This window comes from Arvicola amphibius, chromosome 12 (genome assembly GCF_903992535.2).
Source record: "Arvicola amphibius chromosome 12, mArvAmp1.2, whole genome shotgun sequence".
Lineage (NCBI taxonomy): Eukaryota > Metazoa > Chordata > Mammalia > Rodentia > Cricetidae > Arvicola > Arvicola amphibius.
This window is the reverse complement of record NC_052058.2, coordinates 5978568-6001044: the sequence shown is the minus strand read 5'-3', so window position 1 is coordinate 6001044 and position 22477 is coordinate 5978568. Positions and strand designations below refer to the sequence as shown.

The 22477-nt window shown below is 44.3% G+C and overlaps 1 protein-coding gene across 2 annotated transcripts in view; it reads right to left on the bottom strand.

Moving 5' to 3' along the window:
* Kcnk2 (potassium two pore domain channel subfamily K member 2) overlaps positions 1–22477 on the bottom strand; it is a 125907-nt gene that overhangs the window by 23912 nt on the left and 79518 nt on the right. For both annotated transcript variants that reach the window (XM_038349637.1, XM_038349638.1), the window contains one exon: positions 12142–12281. In XM_038349637.1, coding sequence (XP_038205565.1) covers positions 12142–12281 — 140 coding nt within the window. The remainder of the gene's footprint in view (positions 1–12141; positions 12282–22477) is intronic.

Sequence of the window (22477 nt, the reverse complement as noted above, 5' to 3'; positions counted from 1 at the left end):
AAAATGCTGATTGACCAGTAGCCAGGCAGGAAATATAGGTGGGACGACCAGACTAAGGGAATTCTGGGAGGAGGAAAGGCAGAGTCAGTCACCAGTCAGATGCAGAAGAAGCAGGATGAAAATGCCTCACTGAAAAGGGTACCATTATAATTAATATGAGCCTCTGTGTGTTTCTTTGGAACTGAATGGCTATGGGACTGACTAGAATAGAATCTTCCATCTACAAATGTTAACTAAAACTAAGGAAGTATGAAAAAGCCATATTAGAACCACAGTATTTTGTAAGCTCTTAAAAAATAAAACTAAAATGAGTTTAAATTGAAGTAGCTTGGATAACGATGGTTCCCAAAGCCATAGCTTATCCAATAAACATCCAGTGCCAGGTGTAGGATACCTCCTTATGAGTTGTTGACTAGAGTCATGATTTGAGTAAGAAATGTCCCATGTGGGCTCCTGTACTTGAGCACTGGTTTCCCAGATGGTGTTCTTCTTTGGGAGGTCAAAGAAGGTTTAGGAGGTAGAGCCTTGCTGGATGAAGTATGTCAATGGAAGTGGGTTTGAGGCTTTATAACTTAGTCCACTTCCTGTTCTTTCTGTCTCTGCTTCCTGTGTATGGATGAGCTGTGATTCTCACTGCTCCCTGACTATCAAGTAGGCATTGCACTCCTGATTATATGCCTTCTCTACTACGATGGACTCCATCATTCTGGAACCATGAGCCAAAATAAACCCTGTCTTGCCCAAGTTGCTTTATGATTTTTAGATATTTTTAGGACAGCAACAGAAACAGAATATGGTCAGGGAGTCCCCAGAACCACCCAAACAACATAGGCTATTGCCCTTGTTCTTAGCTATGCACCTGAACTACACATGAGCCCTTTGCTAAAAACATCACACACTTTAATTACAGGACATAGAATCAAGCTGGTGCTTAGCTGAAGCTTTCTTTCTGCTGGCTAGTTTCCATAATGCCAGGATGTCATATGTAGGCTACTGGGGGACAAAAGTCATTAACCTTCTTACCCAGCTGTGAGACCCACAAGATACCATCTTCCAGGCAAAGAGAGCTCACCGGTGCAATAGTGAGATGACTGTTAAGGTGGTAACCACCCATTGTCTGGTCGGATTTGAGGACTCAGGAGGAGTTCAACGAGTTGGTACTGTAGAGTCGGTCAAAGGTCCATGGGTAGGGAGGTCATAGGCACTAGAGGAGACCTAATATTGCTGTTCTGCTATGTTGACACTCTAGCAAACTGCTTTCTAAATATTTATGTTTATAACACAGATTAGAGTTAATCTCAGTCTTGGTCAGAGAAGCTCTTGGTTTGAAATGAGCAGAGGTTAAGGCATAGATCCCTAACTGGTGAAAGTTCTGGGAGTAAGGGACCCTTGAGTGCTCACCCTAAGAGGAATATCTCAGAGATTCCAAGAACATTACAGAAGAATGGGTGGAAAGACTGTAAGAGTCAAGGACGGGAGAGATGCTGGGCAATGATGTCTTCTGGACATGGTACAAATGCTCTGCCCATCAGCTCACCGCAGCAGGTGTCCAGAGGCAACACAAGACTAAGCCTATCAACATTCCATCACAGAGCAGGGAGGGGCTCCTAAGGCCCTGCCTCTCAGTGAGAAGCCCTAGGCAGTTGATGGTTGCTAGAAGGAGGAGAAGGGTTCCTCAGTGGTGTAGTAGAGACAGGTGTCCTTGCTCGAGACAATGAACTCCTTGCTCACACTCAAGCACATATCCCAAATAAATACAGCAATGCAGGAGCAAAGGAGACGTGAAACCAGGAGGGAATTTCCTGGGAAGAAGGTGGAGTTATGGATAACATATTTGTAATGAAACTGTGAAAGGATACATTTAAAACCAACAGCCTTATGGAGAATGTTCCTCACGTTTAACGCTGTTGCCGTCACGTGGCGTTTCACACAGGGGAGACGGGATACATTTCAACACAGCAGAATGTCCCTTAATCATTTTATCATGTCTATGTCTGTATATGGCTCCACCCCCACGCTCTTTCATCTCCAACACAGTGTCTACGCTGGGACACTCACCAGCTGATCTTACAGATCCCCGGCCTCCTGCAACTTTCACCCTAAAGGCAAATGCTATGACCATTCTCTATTTCACTAGGTCCTCTCAAGACCTGTTCAAATGCTACACAGAGCACGAGCCCTCCAGATCCCTCTGATGAATTAACAATCCCGAGACAGTGAGCAGTAAGGTCTTCAGTGTATACAGAACATTTAGAAACAAAGGAGACTCAGATTTCCCAGGGACCCGTCCCGAGTGAGCAGCCAGAATGCAAGAAGGCAGGTGCACTCGCCATTCGACACGGCTCACATGGCCGTACTTTCCACAAGCCAGCCGCTCCGCTTCGCTTCAATTCTTATCTCGATGCTTCTATTTTAATAAAAGCCATCTGCAGGCTTTTGTCTGGTTCCCTTTGGCTTTTTTGAGACCAGATCTCACTCTGCAGCCCAGGCTGTCCTGGAATTCACTATGTAGCCTAGGCTAACCTGAACTCACTCAGAGTAGCCCTCCTGCCTCCGTCACTCTCACCAGAGAACCTTAAGGGGACACATACTGACAACTGTGTCTAAGCTTGTCAGAGAGCTGGGGACAAAGGCAAAACAGAGATTTGACTGTGACACACAAGCTCGGAATATTCCAAATCGTGGTTACTATTTTCACTCTTTCTTTGAGCTAGAGAAATAACAACTAGAAGTTTCTAGAACAGTCATGATGGGGAGGGGCTCATACCAAATAAGCTCTGCCCTGCCTCAGAATCAGTGGTTTCAGGCAGCAATGGCTCATTTCTGACTCTCTCTGGACACCCAGAAGTCAGCGAAGACTCTGTCCCCTGGGGTCACACAGAGATTGGGTTGACACAGCCCCCAACTCCTTGAGGTGACTGTACCAAGAGTAATTGAGACCTCAGGGGGCCACAGGACAATTAGTGCATCCAATTTGCTCAGTTCTGCCTACACTCGCTGGCCAGTTCTATTTCAGTGACTCGCCAACCACAAGGGAAACAGAGGTGACCTTAAAGTGTGTCTCGGAAGGGAAGGCACACGGAAGCACAGCACTGGTCATGGTACTAAAGCCTGCCACTTTCGTCAGGGAAAGAAAGGGCAACTCTTTTCTCTGAGACATGAGATTGTGTTGACCATTGTCATGATGTGCACTTATGCCTGCAAACACAATCATTAATGGGAAGTTGGTTTATTGGGCTCAAACCAAACGTGACACAGGAAGAGATAAATTTCCTCAGTATAGTTAGGACACCACCCACTGACCACTAGACAAACAGCTACATTTTAGTGAAAAAGATGACCATAGAACTTGAATCCTCAGAGTGCCTCCTACTATTGGCCTAGAACAACCTCAAACACAAGTTTGGAAAGAATCCTCTGGTGTCTGGGAAGCAGGACCAACGAGTGAGGCGCTTACTGTGCAAGCGTTATGCCTTGAGTTAGATCCCAACACGCACATAAAAGCCAGGAGGGCTGGTGCCTGACTATAACCCCAGCACTGGAGTGGTAGAGGCAGAGGGATTCATGGGACTTGCTGGCCAGCCAGTCTAGCCAAATCAGTGAGCTCCAGAGTCAATGAGAGATCCATTCCCCCAGATAAGGAGAGACTGAGGAGACATCAGATGTCAACCCCTGTATACACACAACACACAATTGCACATCACGCACACACATGTACACACATGTACACACCATATACACACACATACACACCAACACACATACCACACACCACACATATACACCACACTACACACACTACATGTAGACACCATATACATACCATACATATAACATATACACACACACCACACACACACACCACACATATACCACACACACCACACACATACCACACACACACCATACACATACAACACACAACACACACACACAATACACGCACACAACACATACCACACATACATCACACACACATACACATCACTTGAGGTTGCATGTGTGAACATCAGGGTGTGGGTGTGTAGAAAATGTGCTTTATCTCAGCTCTAAGAATGAGAAAGCATGCTACTTTGGGATTTGATGACCGAGCTCAGAAACAGTTTTGAAAGGTAAGTTGATGGTGGCCACCTTTCTGAACACAAAGTCTCAGTGATGGTTTCCAAACAGTTCAACGGGGTAGACAACATGAGGTCATCCGGGTGCACTCACTCTCTATAATGTAATCTCTACAGTAAATGACATTGCTTACACACTGTCTGGAGGCCGAGGCGATTGACTTCCTGTTGTACTGCCTACAAGCCAAGAGCAGGAACCTCTCGGGTATCTATTGGCTGACAGCAGTCTGAAATATGTGAAGCAGAAAAGACACGACTTGTCAACAGTGTCTGACCTAACATCTCAAAGGAAAAAGAAGAATCCAGAATATTTTTACTTAAGGTGGTAATTTGGACACTGTCACGTGATTAGCAAAGGTAAGAATCTGTATGGATTCTTCCTCCATTGAGACAGCAAAACCCAGAAAATCTGTGGGTTGAATTCAAGAACGCAATTAAGAAAATAGCTTTCTGAGTAGACTTAAACAACACTTAATGTAAAAACACATGTTCGATTCACAGAGTAGCTAAAACATTTGAAAATTTATATACTCATTTCCCGTAAAATCGTCTGGACTTGTATTTTATGATGGAATTCTGCCAATATGTATAGGAAGAAGGCTTTCTGGTTTCTCTTGTATTTTGTGCTTGCTTATTATTTCAGCCACTTAAACTGTTGGTGTGGAAAGCACAGGACCATAGAACAAAAACATGGATTGGAGCTGTACACAGAACAGCACGAGGTGCTGCACAGATGGCAACCACAGAGCTTCACAAAAGGCTTTATTTGTATTTTACAGTGTGTATGTGTGTGCATGTATGTGTGCATGCACGTGTGCATATGTATACATGTGCATGTGTGTATATGCGTGTGTATGTGTGAGTGTGTCTGTGTGTGTATATGTGTGTCCACAGAGGCCAGAAGAGGATGTTGAATCCCTAGAATCTAGAGGTACAAGTCATTGTAAGCTGCCTGATGTGGACATTGGGAACCAAATCCAGGTCCTCTGAAAGAGCAGCAAGAAATCTTGAGTCAGCTCTCCAGACCATAATAATCTGTATCATTGTCTTTAGAATCAGGGAAGAAATCAAACAGGCACATAGGGAAGCATCTGGCCACAACACAACATACCCGTAGTATATGCTTCTTCGGTCGTAAAGAAAATACTACCACCCCCGTTTCACAAGGAAATGGAGCCTCCAAGTTCTAGATCCTTCCAGTTCTAACTCATAGTACTGTGGGCTTCATATCTCATGAGCATTCCAAAAATCATACAGATGATGATAGAACCATTTTTTGTAGACAAAAGGAAAAAAAAATTCCACTTAGAAATTAGACAGTGTACTGGTGCCTGCCAGTTACTATTCCCTTCAGGGGTAACTACAGTCTCTCTTTAGTCGTGTGACTTTTTAACTTTATTTACTTTTTGACAAATATGTGTAGGGTATGCATTGTGTAGATATGCAGGTTCACATGTCTGTGGACACATGTTTGCGGGTGTACCTACATGCAGAAGTTGACAACGGATGTCCTCCTTTGTCACTATCCACTTGACATGACGAGCCTGAGTCTGCACTTGAACTTGCTGACTCCAGCTGATCTAGCTACCAGCTTGCTCTGGGGATGCCCTGTCTCTCTGGCTCCATGGTGCTGGCGTTACAGAGGGCAGCCATGCCTGTCCTGCATTGACGTGGGCCTAAGGATCCGAACTCAGATCCTCATACTTGTGCACCAGACACTCCTATGTTCTTTGGTGACTCTCCCTCTTGATTCCTTCTTTACCCAATAAATAAGCCACAGAGCCGAGACTGAGACAACAATGAGAAGAAACTGTCCTTGGTGTAAGGGGGCTGGAGTCAAACACCAACCAGCAAAGGTCTATCAATCTCTGATGCTCAGATCTTTGCACTTTGGCATAGTGAGGGACATTATCATCTCCATGGGATGTGAAAGTCTGGATTTCATTAGCACATCATACCTGCCTCTATTCTATTTTTAAAATAAGACTTTTAATAAGATTAAGAATATACTTGATGCATGTATCTTCATATAACACCTCGGTATGGGGAAAGGAAATATCTTCAATGCCTATACACACTAAATATATACTGGAGAAGTCTTAGGGTCATGTAGAGCAAGCCTGGACTTCAGCTGGTCATCTTTAACTTCTTTAGAGTCTCAATAGCAGAGAATGTTAGAAAGATTTAAAAATTATACTAAGCCATATTGTCCTTCCCCTGCCGTATGTTAGAAATTAAAGTAAAAAACTACAATGTCAACCATACAATCTGGAGGTGGAAATGAGACAGGGGAAGAGGGAGGAGGAGAAGTAAAGAGCGGAGAGCAGGGAGGGAGGGAAGCAGGCAGGGGTGAGAAGAAAAACAGAACAGAAAAACCCTGTGTTAGGAATTGTGTGTAAGCCTAGAGGAGCATCTTAGGAGATGGCCACTGTGTTCTGCGAACCCCACAGAATGACGCTTCCACACAGTTCCACAGGAGTGACACCCAAGTGGCTGCCACCCCACAGGGACCTCATTCATCTGTTCATGCCACGTTGGCTTTTACTGTGCTTCATTTTCTCCTCCACTGTCCTCAGCCAATGCGATCTATGATTATATCATCCTCCGAAACCTCCCTTGTCTCCTCAGCAGAATCTGCCAACATAGGATCCATTTAGCCACGAGTCTCCACCTTCAGGCTCCACCTTCAGCTTCAGCTCCTTCAAGGACTGCTTTGCCTCAGGTTTAATTTTAATCTCTGTGGTTGTCTTGTACAAATCTTAATGAAGACATGTCTCTATACTTACAGCCCTCATTGTCATTTATATAGTTATGATCCCCAAACTGTCTTCCCAGCCTCCATTTCCCCATATATCTAGGCATGCAAACCCATTTTTTTTACTTGAATTAATCACTTTGTCGGGGTCCAGCCTCGATGGGTTTGTCCATTCCAGGGTAGGGGTGTTTTCATTAGAAATATTAGGCAGAATAGACAGAGATAGAAAAGAAATACAGAAACATAGAATAGTACCGGGAGGTCAACTCAGTGAATAGTGAATACTGAATACTGAATCTACCTGCGTTTATTTTCCATGCACTTATGTATCCCAATACACAAAGGGGGGGGGCGAAGAAGGCAAAAGACTGCTTTACCCATGACACAAAGGACAACCAGAACAGTGACTTGCTTCAATACTGAGACATCAAGTCACTCTGCCCGAGTTAAGCATTCTGATGTTTTGGGCAGGATGTGCAGCAAATACACCTTAGACCAAGTATCCTGTAGGAAGCCACTCCCTGAGCCAAACCTCCTGTTTTAAAATATAGAGGCAGGAATAGGCTTGAGTTGTCTGACCTTTGGTCAGAGTGGACCAGACCCACCTCTATGGGCCATCATAATGTTCAAAACACCAAATAACCACACCCTAGGTCAGCACACCTTGTTTGTAGCCACGCCTGTTGTCAACAACTGTGAAAGGGTAAAAAAAGCTACAACTCTCTGACCTTTAGTCAAGGTGGAACAGGACTCACATCTGTGGGCCTCCACATCACTTAAATGTAAAATGACCCACAAATTAATATATGTCAACATGAAATTATCCTCTCCCTCCTATCTGTTCAGTATTTCTTAATTTCCTGAGTTATTTCCTGTGGTAGATACCCTACTGAAGTTAGAATCACAGACACCATCTTCTGCTTTGTTTTGTTTTTGTTTGTTTTGTTTTGTATTCTCAGCACACAAACCACCAAGCATTTTTGGAATAAATACTTGATCTCTACAGCATTGTTACTGAAGACTCCCTGGACCAATCCCTCCCAGCTGTACGCTCATCTGCATCTCCAAACTCATCTTTCTTATTCTTGTCAAAGCATTTATTCCACTTCCCTAAAATCCTTCAGTGACTCCCGAGGCTTTTAGGAGGAAGTCAAGCTGTTGTAAATGAGACATTAAAGCCTCGGGTATTAGAAAGCAATTCTCACATAAGAGATGCTGATCTGCTCCAGTTCTGCAAAATTTCCAGGACTCAACGCAGACCTCTTCTTTAGCTGCCCATTTTCTGGACGTGGCATTGATCCACCCGGAGCAAAGTGCAGAGATCAACAATGCCACTATGTGTCCAGAGGAAGTAACATTTCTCCCCTGGTATTCTTGGGTCACTTCATGATTCTAGGGCTAGTTCACATTCTTTTGGGGGACCAGAGCACTAGAGGCTCCAGACGCTGGTTATTTCCTTAAATAACAGAAGATCAACTCACCAACGTTGTGCTCTCAACTCTGCATCAATATTTTCAGAGACTAAAGAAATAGCATTTGCAAAAAAAAAAAAAAAAAGCTGCTTGGACACCCATCCACAGTGTTCCTCTTCTGTGAGACTTGACAGGACCGCAATCTGTGTTGGGAAACTGCTGCTGCCTACCTCACAGGAACTAAAACCCAGAGCGCACACAGACAGCATGGCTTCCACACTCCGACGTAAAGAGGAATTGTCTGAGCAATGTCTGGGTTAGGGTTCATTCTTCCCTGCTTTGTTCCTAAGCAGGGACAGATTTTGTTTTCTGGCTGATGTGAGCACACCTTATTTTGTTACACCTGAACTGGGTATCAGTATACACTCTGTTATGAAATAGTCCTTGTTTCCTAAATGGAAACATAATCTCCTCACAGAACAGGATATATGGGCTAATAAGGAAATAATTAGTCCTATTCATATTTACTGTTAAACTTGGTCTACTTTCTATAACTTTAAAACTAACAAAAGAGCACACTTTTCTGACATGCATAGGTCCCCAGGAAAGAATGGTTAAGCTCTTCCTGCCTTCCTTGAGAAACGCAGACCAACTAGAATTATATGTGGTGCTTCTGGATCAATGCCATTGTCTGCCATCCAGTGACTTCCTCCTCAGGCCCTTTGAATGGATTCACTAAACCAATGATGTCCACTTCAACATGCTGAGGGAAAATGATGTTTTTCTTTACTCCCCAAATCTTCTTAATTCTATTAAAATGATTCCACAATGGAAACAACATATGGTTTAACATTCAAAACGATATAAGCCCTCCATATAATTATCTATATCTGTTTGTATTTTATCACTATGGCTCAGCCATATTTCAAAATAATAATGCAATGTTTGGGCTTGTTAAATAAAATCAGTTTATCCTGAGCCGTAGGATTATCACTCAGGGTCCTGAGACCACACTTTGTTGTTTCTGTGATCATACCCTTTGCTGAGCTGTTTCAAAGTTTAAATTATCTATCATCTTCTCGCTGTGGTAGATAACTAAGCATTATACCATTTATCAAATATTTGGTTCCTGATGCCCAAATTAGTTACACTGTGCCTTCTCCCCCACCAACACTCTTTGCTAAATTTGTGACCCTATTCTACATTTCTCTAAATTGACCACGAATCAGAAAATACACATCTGCTCAAATTAAATTCATTTTCCGTGAGTTCAACTGGAGTTGCTGCAGTTTGGGGCTCACACTGTCTCTTGCCACAGGCTCCCTCGTGGATGCTGTTTCCAGAAAGCACATGGCACTCAGAACACTGGGTAGCAGTCAAAAGGTCTGTGGTAAGGAGAGATAGCCTCTTCCTTTAGCCTTCTCCATGGTGAGCTAGCATGGAAACACACTCAGACTTTTAGCTGAGAGCCAGGGAAGTCCTCCATAAATGGGCACATGACCTCACGGTCCACATGTAACGAACCCATTCCGTAAAAATGTAAATTGATCTGGAATGACAGCATCACGGCCTGTATTCCAGCCTCCATCAATCCCTACGCAGAAGTGGAAACCTTCATGGTAACTGGATCTGGAGACAGGTTTTTCAAAGGCAACTAATTAAATGGGTAAAAATAAATAATAAATAAATAAATAAATAAATAAATAAATAAATGACTGACGCCCAAATCTAGTAACAGCCGTGTTCTCACACAAAAAAGAAGAGATGCTGACCTGCCTCTCTCTCCATGAGAGGGCCCAGAGAAATGGCCAGGTGAGAATATAGCAAAAAAGAGGCAATTTGCAAGCCAGGGAGCGAAGACGCACCACAGCCCATGCCAGCTAGGACCCAGGCAAGCCCAGGAGTGAGGCCTCACCACAGCCCATACCTGCCAGCACACTCTTAAGAGTTTATGGCTTGCAGAGCAAGGAGAAATCGAGCTCTTACTGCACTTGTTCTAACAGCCGCAAACACTGCTAGAGTTGCTGTGTTTGCTACTAAGTATGCTACTCTGGAGACCTGAGCTCCTGCGCTGTCAGTTTGTCCCACTGCAAAGATACCAAAGCAAAGTGCTCAGGCTTAAACACATACCCTACAGCAACTTCACCAACTGTATAAAGATACAAAATCTCTCGCCACATTACAGCGCGGTGGCCTCTAGATCTTCTTTCTGCAATCACAGTAGTATTAGTGTATATATGTATTTAATTTACTGCATACAATGTGTCACACAATAATATTTTCCTAACTGTCAAAGTTCAAGCTTTAAGAGATGATCGTGTGTGCACGCACACATGAATGCCAATATTTCAATGCACTTGAGAGTAATTTAGATGAATACCTGAGCTGCTTTCTTTATTACTGTTATCTAAAATGTTTCCTTGCCACAACTTCTTTTTATCCCTGAGAATTTCAAGTTTCTGAACAGTGTATAGAAAGTTAGGATAGACACCTCCCTTCCCCTTGTTCCCCATTCCACATACCCCAAGCCCACAGCTTAGATCCTTTCTGGTCCCAACGAAAAGAGGGCTTTGGCCCATTTTAACATATGGAGCATTCTGTCTTGCTGATTTTCTCATGATAAAAAGATTTTTGGCATATGGTGTAACTGAGACCCAGACGGACACACTCAGACTTAATACATGAAATCCCAACGAGGTGATGTGCTACCCATGGGATGCAGCGCTAGGTAAAGAACACTCTTGCTTGCTACCATGAACATGCAAGGTATTGATAAAAAACTGCCTGACTTGACATGCTTCCAAAAAAGTAAGACAGAATTTATAAAGAGAAATCAAATTCACTATTTCTTATTTTATTCCCTTTCTTTTGGATGGACATTTAAAGAAGATATATGCTTTTAACAACCAAAGATTTAACACTGGTGCATCCTGCCCTGTGAACAGCAGATAATGAAATGGAGGGACAGGCTAACTGGAGGAAGGCATCTGAGTGACACAGGTCTACACTGGACAAACCTGTGACTCCCCTAAACCATTAGCAAAGCTGACAAGTCCTACCAGAAAGACATACAATAGTCATAAACAAACAAAAACAAATCCACCACTCAGTCACCCTCCAGCAACCAATGGCATGTCTGGAGATAGAAATACAAAATCAAAACTGAATATCCAAGGAATCAATATCAATGCTGACATTTTAAAATTCCAAAAACTTCATGCACCAAAATTCTCAAGATCATTATTATATGTTTTGTTGTATAAAATATGTAACATTCTGAATACTTGCAAGTTCTGATGTAAAGAGCCACAGTGCACACAGCTTTCCAAAATATGTGTGTATGTCCAAGTATGAACATATAGATATAAGAAAAAAGAAAACAACCAGCAAAGGTAAAATAAATCCCTATTATAGAAACCATTCATTATTCAACCTGATAGATTTTTTCCCCATTGCTATGAACTGGACGCAGGGTTTTACAATCCTACACAAGTCCTCTGCCATGGAGGTAGATTCTGGCCCCGAGCCTCTCTTTTCTTTTTATGAACCAGACTTCACTTTGTGCCATTGCACAAAAGAAAGAAAGAACACAAAAGAAAAATATATAACTAACAAGATTTTTTAAATTGTATCTTTTCTCATTACAAATAAATCAGAATTCCCACATAGTCACTGACCCAATAAGTATTCAACAAACACTGAGAATGACTAAACTGTAACACCTATATTTTTATTACTTCATGCAGTAAATTTTATGCTAATGCTAGCATTAAGAGTTTAAACTTCTAAATATTCTTTAAGAGAACATAAAACCAACCCTTTACTGGCTGCTGACTCCGTGCACCCTCAGCCTCACCTCTTCCTTCGTCTTCTTTGATATCACCCGCAGCCAGTCTCCGATCATGCTCAGGACGGCAGCAAAGTAGGCGAGCCCAACGAGGATCCAGAACCACACCACAGGCTTGTAGAAGTCTAGATACTCGATGTCCGAGCCACCTGCAGGGGAAAGGCAAAGTCAGACACACAATAGCAATCCCAAGAGCCAACCACTGCGATCTCCCATGCACTTGTTGGCTGAACTGTGGTCCAAGTTGCCTTCTCCACTGACTCAGCCTCTTCCTTCACACCGAGATTCTTGTGCTTACTTACACAACTCTCAGGTTTTCATGGACAAGTTCAAAAAGTGCTTCTGAAGGATGTTTTCTTCCCTTTCTGGGTCATGGCAGCTGTCCCTGTTGTCACTTATGGCCACCTGTCTCTCAGAGCTCAACTGCTCCATGTGTACTAAGCCTCTCTCCATTCCCACTGAAACAGTGTGAATTAGAGTCTGTTCCCACACCATGCAGAGGATCATTTACATCTTCCCACTGCCTATCAACCTGTGCCTTCCAGCAGATCGGCCAACTGAACCGGAAGGGGTTGACATCTTAAGTAGGAATGGTCTGGTAACAAGCTCGAAGCAGAGCAACCAGGGGTCTGGGAAGAACTGATGTCTTTACAGGCAATGCACCATGATTGTCTCTGAGGAAGTACCATGAGATCATCAATGTGTATCTCCGGAAAGAATAAGAGGAAGAAGAGAAGTGTTCTTGAGGTGTTAGAGGAAATCTGTGTGCTGCGGGATTCTACTGTGCACATCCCCAAACACCCTTCTGTTCAGCACAACAAACAGTAGTCACACCAAAACGCTTACTTATTTACCAGAACAAGAAGTCAAGGGCATGTCTTAAGAAACCCAGCTTTAACATGAGAAATCCTCGTGTTGAGAATGGAGAGCCGCCCTGGTGTACAAAGTGCTTTCACTGAGTTCAGATGCCCAGAATCAGTGTAAAAGCAAGATGTGAGCCCTCACCTCTGTAACCAGGACTCCTACCCAGAGACGGGTCATAGAGACAAGAAAATTCTTAGACGTTCCTGGGCCAGCTAACATGGAGTAAGCCGTAGTGAACTAGAGACACGTCTCAAGAAAAGGTGGAAGTGCACATGCGCGCGCGCGCGCGCGCGCACGCACACACACACACACACACACACACACACACACCTGAACAGGAAAGAAAGCCTCACATAGACAGTTGCTCACAATAGAGCATATGGCATTGTAGGACAAAGGTTACACAGACCTGTGGAAGAACACAGAGGGGGAAGAGAGAAGACAGGGGACTTTCAAGGGATGAGTTAACAAAACATTGTGAGAGGGCACACTCTCTTCAAAGGATTCTTTCAGGGGATCAGACAGCATAGGAGCAGTGAGGAGTCTATTTCTCTATAGGAACAGGGCGTATCAGATGATAAAGGCTGGCCCCTAACTCAGTGGGGACTGGGTTATGTTTATAGGTGAGATGGCATGTGTTCATGGCTGAATGCATTATCCAAAGGACCTTAGTGGCTGAAGCAGAACAGGTGGTGGGAAGTCCCAAGAGCTACTCTGATTGGGGAGCACCTGGGAAACGGCTGTGCTGAGTGAGGGCAAGCCTGGGAAGGGGAGGAATGGAAGAAGTGGAGCAAAGACTGATGGCACAATAGTGATAGGTTTGTCTCTGATAACCCCAGTCCCTTACTTGGAAGATAACCACTAACTAAGGGATAAGAGAGATGTTGACTAAAACCAACACAAATGGTTTAAGTCAAGACTTGCCAGGCTAGACATGTTTAGAGGCCAACATGTGAAATCACCCATCAGAATCCTCTCATGTAGACCTAACGTACTGTGGGGCAGAGCAGGAGACAAGCACCTTAGGACCAACTGCACAGACACTGGGGATGTGCAAAGATTCGGCCCACGGCTGGGAGAAAACAGCGCAGCCTATGTTCAAAGGTAAAGTATCAATGGAACATTCCTCTACACAAATTGGACTTTGGAGGGCCCTCAGAGATGTTTTTGAATGTGAAAGGAGCAAGACAAATGGTCTGAGAGGGCTCTAGCAGGCAAAAAAAAAAAAAAACCCACTGTGAACAGACAGCCTGAGAACAGGTTAGAAAACACAGTAAGACGCCACCTAAGATAGGCCCACTGGCAAATTCCATTTTTCAGATGTCTCCATTTCACTGAAACCAAATGATTCCCTTCCTGGTACTTTCCCTTTCACACCCCAAAGAAGAAAAAAAAACAAAACCCCCAACTTCATCCAAGCAGCCAGGACTCTTCTAACACACAAGTGCACGGACATCTGATTCTAACACAGCCCGCATGCTGGAGACATTTTACGTCCTTCTCCTAAACAGGATGTTACAGTTGCAAAGGGTGTGCTAGCTTAATCACTGAAAGGCCTATATTTGGGCAAAACGTTTAACCCAGAAGTTTTAGTGATTCAAAACCATGGAAAAAGCTTCTTCCCTTTCTTAATTACCACTCTTAAAATGAAATACTGGCAGCTAGATGATCTAAGAAGAAAAACCCCAAGACAGAAAGCATTGTCAGAGAACTATTCACGCTGTTCGCTTCCCAAACCTGAGACTTAGGAGTTTATTTGCCACATTAATCGGCTCATTTGATGCAAAAAATCTTCCCTAAGTTAGTATATCTGTAATGTTGAGATAAGCTGATTTGGGAGGGGTATTTTAAAACAAGGAAATGATTCTAATCTTTATATTTTAGTTGCATGTATGTATACATATGTACATGTATGTGCAAATGTGTGCAGGTGCCTGCTGAGGCCAGAAGAGGACATCAGACTCCATGGAGCTGCAGTTAACAGCAGTTGTGAGCTGATGTGGATGCTGGGAACCAAACTCGGGTCCTTCGAAAAAGCAGCAAGTGCTTTTGACCACCAAAAGTGCTTTTTTTCATTCTTGACTATGAGGGAGTATTAATTTTCCCACCAGTTTCATAGGAATTTGTCCAGGCGCCTCTTATTAGGACAGTAAAGTAGCTGGGAGTGGCAGCTCGCATCTGTAATCTATCACTGGGGAGGCTGGGGTATGCCTGGGAGCTTAGAGCAGACTAGAGGACACAGTAAGGTACTGTCTAGAAACCACAAATGTCGAGTGATGTCTCTGTCCTTGCTTGAATCCCCTGTTCTGTCCCCCATGTCGCGTCCTCCCCTCACTGTTTGTGTTGCAGACTGCAGGCTGCTACCCCCTCCCTCCCTCCCCTCCTGGGTTCCCCACCTACTTGGCAGAACAGTTTCTCCACTTCGTTCTCTCCTTGTTGCCATAGAAAATGTGCACACAAGCTCTTTCCATTTTAGGAGCTTTCTGGCTCATTATAAGAGAACATACAGATAGCAATAAAAATACCAAAGATGGGTGGAGGCAGACAGCTTCAGGAACCTCATCAACTTTTCCAAACAGTACAGGAAGTCGAAGCTTTCTGAGCCTCTTCAGGGATGTGTGACAGCCGCCTTTTGATCTCTCTCTCTCTCTCTCTCTCTCTCTCTCTCTCTCTCTCTCTCTCTCTCTCTCCCTCTCCCTCTCTCCCTCCCTCCCCCTTTCCCTTTCCCTCTCTCTTTTTCCCTCTCTCCCCCTCCCTCCCCCTCCCCCTCCCACTCCCTCACTGATCTCTTTTCCTTGACATTTGCAAGAGGAACTCAGCCAGAGTTTGATCCAATGTAGTGGATTAAATTACTAAAAATATAGCTCAGCAAGGTTCGTGCTGTTCACAATGATGGGAAGTGATTCTCTCCACAAAGTGGGTTCCCTACACATGGTAGCTGGAAACCTCCCCTATATCAAGCACTGAGAGAACCTTCCTGCCTGCTCCCCAAGAATCTCGGCTGAGGGAAGGTAGAGAATAGCCCTGGAGACATGGAAGGGACCTTTGGACTCTGGATGCCCCACATTGCTCAATCAATTTATGTAATATTTGAAATTCCTACTGGGGGAGATAAGAGAATTTGCAGTACTCATTAGCTTCCATAACTGGAACCACCCTAACCTAAAGGACTGCATGAGGTGGTGCCAAGGGGCGCCATTCCACCCTGAAGCTCTGCAGGTGGGTGCTGAGGGAGCTGAGGCCCCTATATTTGAGCCGGGACATCAATCAGGACTTTGGGCATAGGTTTCAGCTTCCTCTCCATCTGCCTTCTCAGAAATAAAGTTGATGATTCAAGTGCCATCGAGTTCAATCTGCTCAGAACTCAAGAGAGACTACCAGGTCCACACAGCTTCTCTGAAATCCCAGTGTCTCAAAACAGAGACATCAGAGGAGGGAAAACAGCCCAGAGCAATCACACAAGGACACGAGCTGCAGAACTCAAATCCAAACCCTGTCAGGTTGCTCCAAAGCATGGCTGCTTTCGTTAGATGGAGCTGTTCATTACCCGCATTCTCAATTGCTAACTGCAGTCTCATTACCCTACAACGAAGTCCATACAGCTATCCTCCTGCCTGGTGTTGTGGGGATGCTCTCTGTACAGGACACCAACAACAAACCCAGTAACGTGAGGGAACTGGGCCCATTCAAACATCATGAATGAGGGGTTGCTTACAAAAGTGTAGAGATCTCAAAGTAGCCACAATACCAAAGCATCTCATCCCAGCCTAGATAATGATGATCACCTGTAGCTGTATGGATGGTGTCCCCCATAAATTAACCGTCCCCAGCCTGTCCACTCTAGTACTTCTGGAGACCATGAGTCCAGGGACAATTAGAGAGAATGGCATACAACTAGCCAAGATGTACTTGCGGGAGTGGCCTGAATCTAATGACCCACCCCTTCCTTCTAAGAGGGAACATCGCCAGTCAACAAGTTAGAGCTTAGGGTTTCTTGCATGCAGCAGCAGCCGTTCTGACAAGGGAGGTGGTTTCTAGACATGTAGGCCACCACTCTACAGGACTCCCAGCTCTTGTGGGATGGGGAGCTAACATGACAGGGTCGTGTTAGGGCCTTCATGCTGTGGCATCCCATGACAGGAGGAGAAAAAGTAAGAGAGAGAGCAAGAGTGTCAATGCTCACAGCGCCAGTCCCACTCAAGAGGGTGAAGGTCTTGTGACCTAATAACCCATAAAGGCACCACCTTAAGTGTAATTAAGGGGGTGATGGAGATTAGGAGGGAACAATAGTCAGACTGCAGCATTGACAAAACTATTCCACACATGCAGTACGATTGTGCTTAGCTAAGGGAAAAGACACCAAACCAGGCAAGATACACACGTAGAAGAAGTACTATGTATCAGAAGACAGGTGCTCTTTAGTTACCTCTCCTGACTCCAGGCGTTTCCAGAAGGTGGCGCTATTCTATTCCACAGAACTTGAGTTTGGTTCAGGTAAGTATTTGCATAGCTACCATAGTCAAGCTGTGCGCTCTGTCTCTCTCTCTCTCTCTCTCTTTCTCCCTCTCTCTCCCTCTCTCTCTCTCTCTCTCCTCTCCTCTCCCTCTTCCTCTCTCTCTTTCTCTCTCTCCCTCTCTCTCCTCTCCTCTCCCTCTTCTTCTCTCTCTTTCTCTCTCCTCTCTCTCTTCCTCTCTCTCTCTCTCTCTCTGTGTGTGTGTGTGTGCAATTTTATTACAATAAAGCAATTTTAAAATATGAACTTGAAAACACAATGCTCTGTCCCCTTAATTTTCTTGACTCATGATTTTTTTTATCTGAAGCACAAAATATGAATGAAAAGATGAAGCCGGGCGGTGGTGGCGCACGCCTTTAATCCCAGCACTCGGGAGGCAGAGGTAGCCTGGTCTACAAGAGCTAGTTCCAGGACAGGCTCTAAAAAAGCTGCAGAGAAACCCTGTCTCGAAAAACCGAAAAAAAAAAAAAAAGAAAAGAAAAGATGAAACCCCCACACATCCTGGTTTTAAAGGGCGCTCATTCTTGACTAAGATGACCAATCACAGGCCCGTCCTTCCATTTTCTAAGGTGATGTGTGTATTACATAAACATGTAGCACGTAAGCACAGCGTCACTCTACAGTCATGAATGTTTCAGCCTCACACTGCTATAGCAAAAACGCTTGATGCAGTCCAACTACCAAAAACTGTTCACTCACTCAACCCGTGAGTTTGGAAGTTCTGGTCTGGGGTGAGGGGCCCTCATTGGGTTTGGCGGTCTAGTGAAGAACACGGAGTAGCAGTGAAGACAAGAGTGTGCTAGGGCCAAGAAGCTGAGAAATAAGAGTGTGGGGTCCTACAGTAGCTGTGGAGGCACATCTTCAGTGACCTGAGGGCATCCTCTATATCTCTTGGGGGTCACAGCATGCATGACCTATTGGGGGGTACTCATTTCAACAACAGAAATGGGGTCTCATTTCTCTATAAGTATTTCAGCTTGGATATCAAATAGTGATCTTAAATTTTGGCTTTGACTATAATTTTAACAATGAGGCTTTATTATGATTTTGGTGAGGCATTATTTCTGCTTTGTGCATCTTTCTTTTGTGACATCAAATTTCATAAGGGACAGAAACATTCTTACGGAGGCGTGGTCAGTCTGGTGACTTCAGTCTTCAACAATGACTGATCTATTAAATCAAGCTGATGCCACTGAGGCAGGACAATGTGAAGCTAAGGGAGATAATTAGATGTGGAGTGGTGGCACACACCTTTAATCGTAGCTTGGGGGTTGGGGAACAGAAGCAGGAGAATCTATGAAAGTTTCAGGACAGCCTGGTCTACCGGGTGAGTTCCAGGACAGTCAGAACTATACAAAGAAATCCTGATTCAAAAATAAAACAAACAAACAAAAAAGGTTATTTAATACAGGTCTGAAGAGATGGCTCAGCAGTTAAGAATACTCAGTGCTCTTCCTGAGGACTAGAATTCAATTCCCAGAACATCTCACAATGATCTGTGGCTCCAGTTCCAGGGGACCCAACACCCTCTTTGAGCCTCTGAGGATAGCAGATGCATACATAGTAATAGAGACATACATACAGGCAAAACCCCCATAGACATAAAATGAAATTAAAATTTTTAAATTATTTTTGAATGAAGGCAATTAGATCTGACTAGTATTTGAAGTTATATTTTTGGATTTTAGAGATCAACGTTCAGATTTAGAAACCACCAGCCCATTTCTGTTCTTCATACAGAAGCTACTATAAGAAGAACAGGAACTTGTGAGTATAGAGAAGGGAGATGCACAAATCCTCTCATGCAGTCATCTTTGCAATGGTAGGACTCTGTGGTGTGCAGGAGCTAAGTGATCATTTTCTCTGGAAATGACCTCTAGGTCTCCACGGAGAGCAGTTTGGAGTCTTCCTTAAGCATCCACACCATCATAGCCATCACTCCAACGCCCCCTTTTTTGCTGTCTCCCCGTGTTTCTACAATGCTTCTAGATGCCTGCTGACCTCTGCAAGCTCAACTGTTGGCTTGCCCACAGACCCTCAGTTCAATCCTGCTCATTAACCATGTGTAGACTATCAGTTCTCTCATCTGACTAAAACAGGGTGAGCAGATTTCTCCTGTTCCACCGAACATGGATCCCTGCTTCATGGCTGCTCTGTAATTTCATAGATTCCATCCAGAGGAGCAGGAACTTCCCATGGCCATTGTGACGATTGATTGCTGAGCACAGCGCCTCATAAACAACACGTGTTCACTGAATGTCAGAGTCAATGAATATGAATATGCATTAATGAAGGAGTGATGGTTACAATACAGTGAGCCAGGGAGGTGGCTCAGGGGATTAAATGTCTTACCGGTGAGCCCAGTGATCCCAAGAACCTATACAACAAGTCAGATGCATCTGCAATCCAGCACTCCCGCAGTGAGATACAGGAAGCAGACAAGGAACTCTCTGGGAAGCTTATGGGCCAACTGACCTTGGGGATGCAGAGGCAGAAATAAGTGACCTGCCTCAAACTGATTCTCAAAAGTTGTCCTTTCGCTTGTACACTTACATAGTGGCACACTCGTGACCATACTCACACACATCACACAAACAAGCACACACACACACACACACACACACACACACAACCTATAACACATCTCCCTAGCAGTCACGCAAACTTCTTCTTTCTGATTAATGTGGTTTTTTGTTTTATTTTGCTTTTTCTTCTTTTTTGCCGAGTGGCTCTTGTGACGAAGCGTAACTGCTCTTCAGCAGCCCCCCATCCTCATCAAGTATTTTCTTTGGTATCTACTGGGGCTCCAGTAACACCTTCCTCTGCAATCAGTTTAATGGCAGAAATTTTGGTAACTGTACTCAGAGATATTTGCACAAATCTCAGGTTTTATGGGGACTTACATAGCCATGTTGGCGCCAATTGTTGTAAGGAGCCGCTTATTTGAACTGGCTGCCCAGAACCGAAATAATTACACAGAAACTGTATTAATTAAATTACTGCTTGGTCCATTAGCTCTAGATTCTTATTGGCTAATCTCTTACATATTAATTTAACCCATCTCAATTAATCTGTGCATCACCATGAGGTCATGGCCTACCAGCAAAGTTTCAGCACATCTATCTCCGGCAGTGGCTCTATGACATCTCTCTGACTCTGCCTCCTTTCTCCCAGCATGCCATTTAGTTTTCCCTGCCAACCTAAGTTCTGCCCTATCAACAGGCCAAGGTAGTTTCTTTATTCATTAACCAATAAAAGTAATACATAGACAGAAGAACCTTCCATACCATATGAATGTATGTATATCAGTAGTTTGGGCTAATGAATGTATTTTATGGAGTTTTGGTTACTGAAGTATGCTCTGTTAAGTGCTGGGAGCTGATTCATCCCACAGGAGGTGGAGTGCACCCCTGGCTGGTCAGACTTCACTCATGGTACTCGTCCCATCTCATGTTAACTATAATACTTTGTGCACCAGAGTATAGTCTCCAAGAAGGTCAGCAGAGGGCATTGAATTCTCTGAAGCTGGAGCTCCAGGTGTATGAATTGCCACGTGGGCACTTGGAACCTAACACCCCTTCTCTGGATGAGCAGAAAGCACTCATAACCAATGAACTTGCTGGGAAATACATGTATTTGTGGTGTTGGCCATGATGGTGACATACAATGCTTACATTCAGGGACTAAAATGTTTGGGCTTTCTTAAGAACACGGGGACTGGGCTGGCAGGGCTTTGCTGAGCTACCATTCACATCAGGCTCTCCCTCCTTCATGCCTGCCTCTTCTGCACCTACCTAAGCTGCCTTTGGGAAAGAAGTGTTTTAAGGATTTCACTGAGAAGCACACCTGGGGTTACGTGTCTTCCCTCTGACTCACTGTAGATTCAAAAAGCCACCAGGTTTGAAAATGCATTTTAAGTTGGGTTAAGCAGGCTCCTGGGGCTCTTCGCCAGTCTTTGAGAATCGTCATCTAAGGGTTCTGTGTTATTTTCTCCTGCACATTCATGGACCAAGCAGATCAGTCATGGAACCAAGCTCAAATAAGTCTACTTAAAAAAAAAATCCAAGCACATTTCCATATGATCAAGGCTAGATTTTAAGAAAGCGGTAGGTGTAGTCCTCAGCCTATAAAGTGAGCATTACTTAAGAACATGTTATTCTAGGTATTTAAGGAAATGAAAACTCGCATGACAGGAATGAGGACATAAAAATTAATTCTCAGGTGTGACTTTGCAGCACATTTTAACTCATCCCTACCACTCTGACTATGGTCTCAAAACCAGGTCGATGGCACCGGCTAAGCCATCTCATTCCCTTTTCTGTTTTGGGCAGCGCTACTGCCCACACTCCTCTGTGCTGTGCGGAGCAGCTCTTGCCCATAACACGAAGCCAACACCTAGCTCCACCCCACCACCACCGCTTCTTCTCAGCCCCAGGACACTGAGCATGGGCAAGAGGACAGACTGGATCAGCCAGAAGGATTCAATGTCAGTCACCAAGGTAACCAGCCAGCCACTGCCCCATGCTCTGACACAAGCAGAAGCAGAAATAGAAAATTAAGGTTTGCAGGGAGTATCTGGAGGGCTTAAGGTGGCGTGCTGGTTCTTGCATTATGGGTCAGGACAACAGGCAGCAAGAGGGAAAGCTCTACAAAGCAGAGAGCCAGCCATTCCTCAGAGGAGCCCTGCCTGCCCTACCATAGCTCAGCAGGTCCCAATGAGCAAAGACCAACTGTGTTGACTCTGTGGAGTTACACATGGCAACCCCTTCTCAAGAAACTTGAAAGATAAACACAGTTTCTGTTTTCCGAAGACTCTTGCAAAGAGCACATAAACCTGCCCTGCCTCTCCATATCTATCTGAAACGGGGGTGAGAACCTGGCATAGACGCCTGCAGCCCTAGGAACACAGATCTGTGGTCACAAGCACCAACATAGAGCAAGGCGGCAGAAGCAGATCAAAGTAAACTA